General features: G+C 41.8%; 1 protein-coding gene across 1 annotated transcript in view; it reads left to right on the forward strand.

Moving 5' to 3' along the window:
- Positions 1 to 1,599, forward strand: part of LOC127107515 (cytochrome c oxidase subunit 2) — a 1,753-nt gene extending 154 nt beyond the window's left edge. Inside the window, exon 1 of the mRNA XM_051044790.1 lies at positions 1 to 1,599. This exon is cut by the window's left edge and continues 154 nt beyond it. Coding sequence (XP_050900747.1) covers positions 521 to 1,300 — 780 coding nt within the window. The 5' untranslated portion in view covers positions 1 to 520 and the 3' untranslated portion in view covers positions 1,301 to 1,599.
- Positions 1,600 to 2,500: the final 901 nt, after the last annotated feature.

A 2,500-nucleotide genomic window follows, 5' to 3' on the forward strand; every position in this document is an offset into this window, starting at 1 on the left:
CTATGAAAAAATTCCCTAAAGAAAAGTGTCGATTTGACTTTTTAGGAGTAAGTAAAAAAGGTCCCTCGAATGGAATAATAGCTTTTCCGGAGGAAGTTACTTATTATATTATAATAGTTGATAGTTGATGTAAGAGAAGAAGTTCTTGGTTTGGTTGAATTCAATCAAAAAAAGTACCATTTTCAATTGAATCCTGAATCCCTTATTCTATAAATTTACTAAGAGAAGAAATCACGTAAGTGATAGAAAGAATCGTTCAGTAGGCTAATCTTGAAAGGTTTCCATTTTCGATTGAGAAAGCGGCAGGCCCAAAGAGCTCTCCAATAAGTGCACCGAAAGGGGCCGGAGAGACGGTCAACCTGAGATCGGCTAAGATCGAAAAGCACTTGGTTTACAGCCAAGCAACGACAAAGAAAAAAGAGTCCCATGTCTTTCTTGATTGGTAAACCCAACCAGCGATTTACAACAAACAAGTCTTTCCTCTTGTTGGGGGGAGCAGTTAAAAAATGAACCAAAGCAAATGAAATTAGAATGGCTATTCCTCACGATTGCTCCTTGTGATGCAGCGGAACCATGGCAATTAGGATTTCAAGACGCAGCAACACCTATGATGCAAGGAATAATAGACTTACATCACGATATCTTTTTCTTCCTCATTCTTATTTTGGTTTTCGTATCACGGATCTTGGTTCGCGCTTTATGGCATTTCCACTATAAAAAAAATCCAATCCCGCAAAGGATTGTTCATGGAACTACTATCGAGATTCTTCGGACCATATTTCCTAGTATCATCCCGATGTTCATTGCTATACCATCATTTGCTCTGTTATACTCAATGGACGAGGTAGTAGTAGATCCAGCCATGACTATCAAAGCTATTGGACATCAATGGTATCGGACTTATGAGTATTCAGACTATAACAGTTCCGATGAACAGTCACTCACTTTTGACAGTTATACGATTCCAGAAGATGATCTAGAATTGGGTCAATCACGTTTATTAGAAGTGGACAATAGAGTGGTTGTACCAGCCAAAACTCATCTACGTATTATTGTAACACCTGCTGATGTACCTCATAGTTGGGCTGTACCTTCCTTAGGTGTCAAATGTGATGCTGTACCTGGTCGTTTAAATCAGATCTCTATTTCGGTACAACGAGAAGGGGTTTACTATGGTCAGTGCAGTGAGATTTGTGGAACTAATCATGCCTTTACGCCTATCGTCGTAGAAGCTGTTCCTAGTAAAGATTATGGTTCTCGGGTATCCAATCAATTAATCCCACAAACAGGGGAAGCTTAAGCGGAAATGAAAGAGTAGGGTGAGGGATAAGGGGGGAAGCCACTAAATGGAAGGCTTCGCTCGCTCTAACGCTCGTTTAGTAGACAGCGAGTGGAGTGCATAAGCCCCTTTAGAGAGAGATAGGGGCGAGTACTACACGAGCTCGTAAGTCAAGTACGGAACGAGCGAAGGAGAGCGACCTCATCTTGCTTCTGGCGAAGCTTCTAGAAGGCCCACCACTTCATAGGAGCGCTAGCGAAGCCGTATAAAGGCAAACAGCTCGTATAGCTCGCAATAGCGAGCCTACTTATCGCTTTTTTTTGTTGACTTTACCGCGCAAGGAAAGTCAAGAATATCATCAGTAAGAGTGGTTGCTATTGACTTCTCGAGTATGCAAGGCCTTTTTTTCGTCTTTTTCGGCCTGTTGGTACTTGTCGAATTGAAACTAGAGAATCAGAAGATTCGCCAACATTACCTATTTTTTAAGTGGATTCGGGGCCGGTGTAAGTACGTGATTTCAAATAGCATGTTAAAAGCATATGATCCTCCTTTGACTGTTTAAGTACCATCTCCGCCTTTGCTATCTATGCTTCCTGGTCGCTAGACTCATTCTTCTTCTTCTACTTTACTTCCAGCTACTCTGCTCTGAGCTTAAGAAAGGTTCAAAAGGTTGCCGGTATGTTATTTTTGTAGTTTTGAATTCCAGAACTGGTCAATTCCCCTTCCCCTTTCGGGAACTATCTTCTCTAGGGATTCCTATTCTATTTCTATTGACGTCTACAAAACAAAAAGTTTTGGTAACTAACTTACAGATTGTATCTTAAATAAAAGAAACATCCTTTCCTTCCTTTAAGCGGAATGGGGGGCAGACGACGAAGCAACATCGATAACAATGAAATCTGAGTCTGTGGTGGCAGACCCTTTCCTGGCCCCTACAATCAAGCAACCTCACCAATGTGAATGAAAGAAAGGGCACCACATACATCTCGACTAGTTCGTGCCTGCGGAGCGAACAAAAACCTCTTTTTAATTATTATTCCGACTCCGAAGTCCGGATATTTGGTTGCTTTGTACTCGACCCATGTGATGTGGTTCGGCTTGTTGCGCCACCTCACTTAACCAAACATATCCGAGAATAATAAGTTATACCAGATCTACAGCACTTGCTGCTTCATGCCCGGTTGCATCTGACTCTGCTGGTTCACCTTCTAAACAGGTCTC

The sequence above is a fragment of the Lathyrus oleraceus genome, chromosome 7, assembly GCF_024323335.1.
Source record: "Lathyrus oleraceus cultivar Zhongwan6 chromosome 7, CAAS_Psat_ZW6_1.0, whole genome shotgun sequence".
Classification (NCBI taxonomy): domain Eukaryota; kingdom Viridiplantae; phylum Streptophyta; class Magnoliopsida; order Fabales; family Fabaceae; genus Lathyrus; species Lathyrus oleraceus.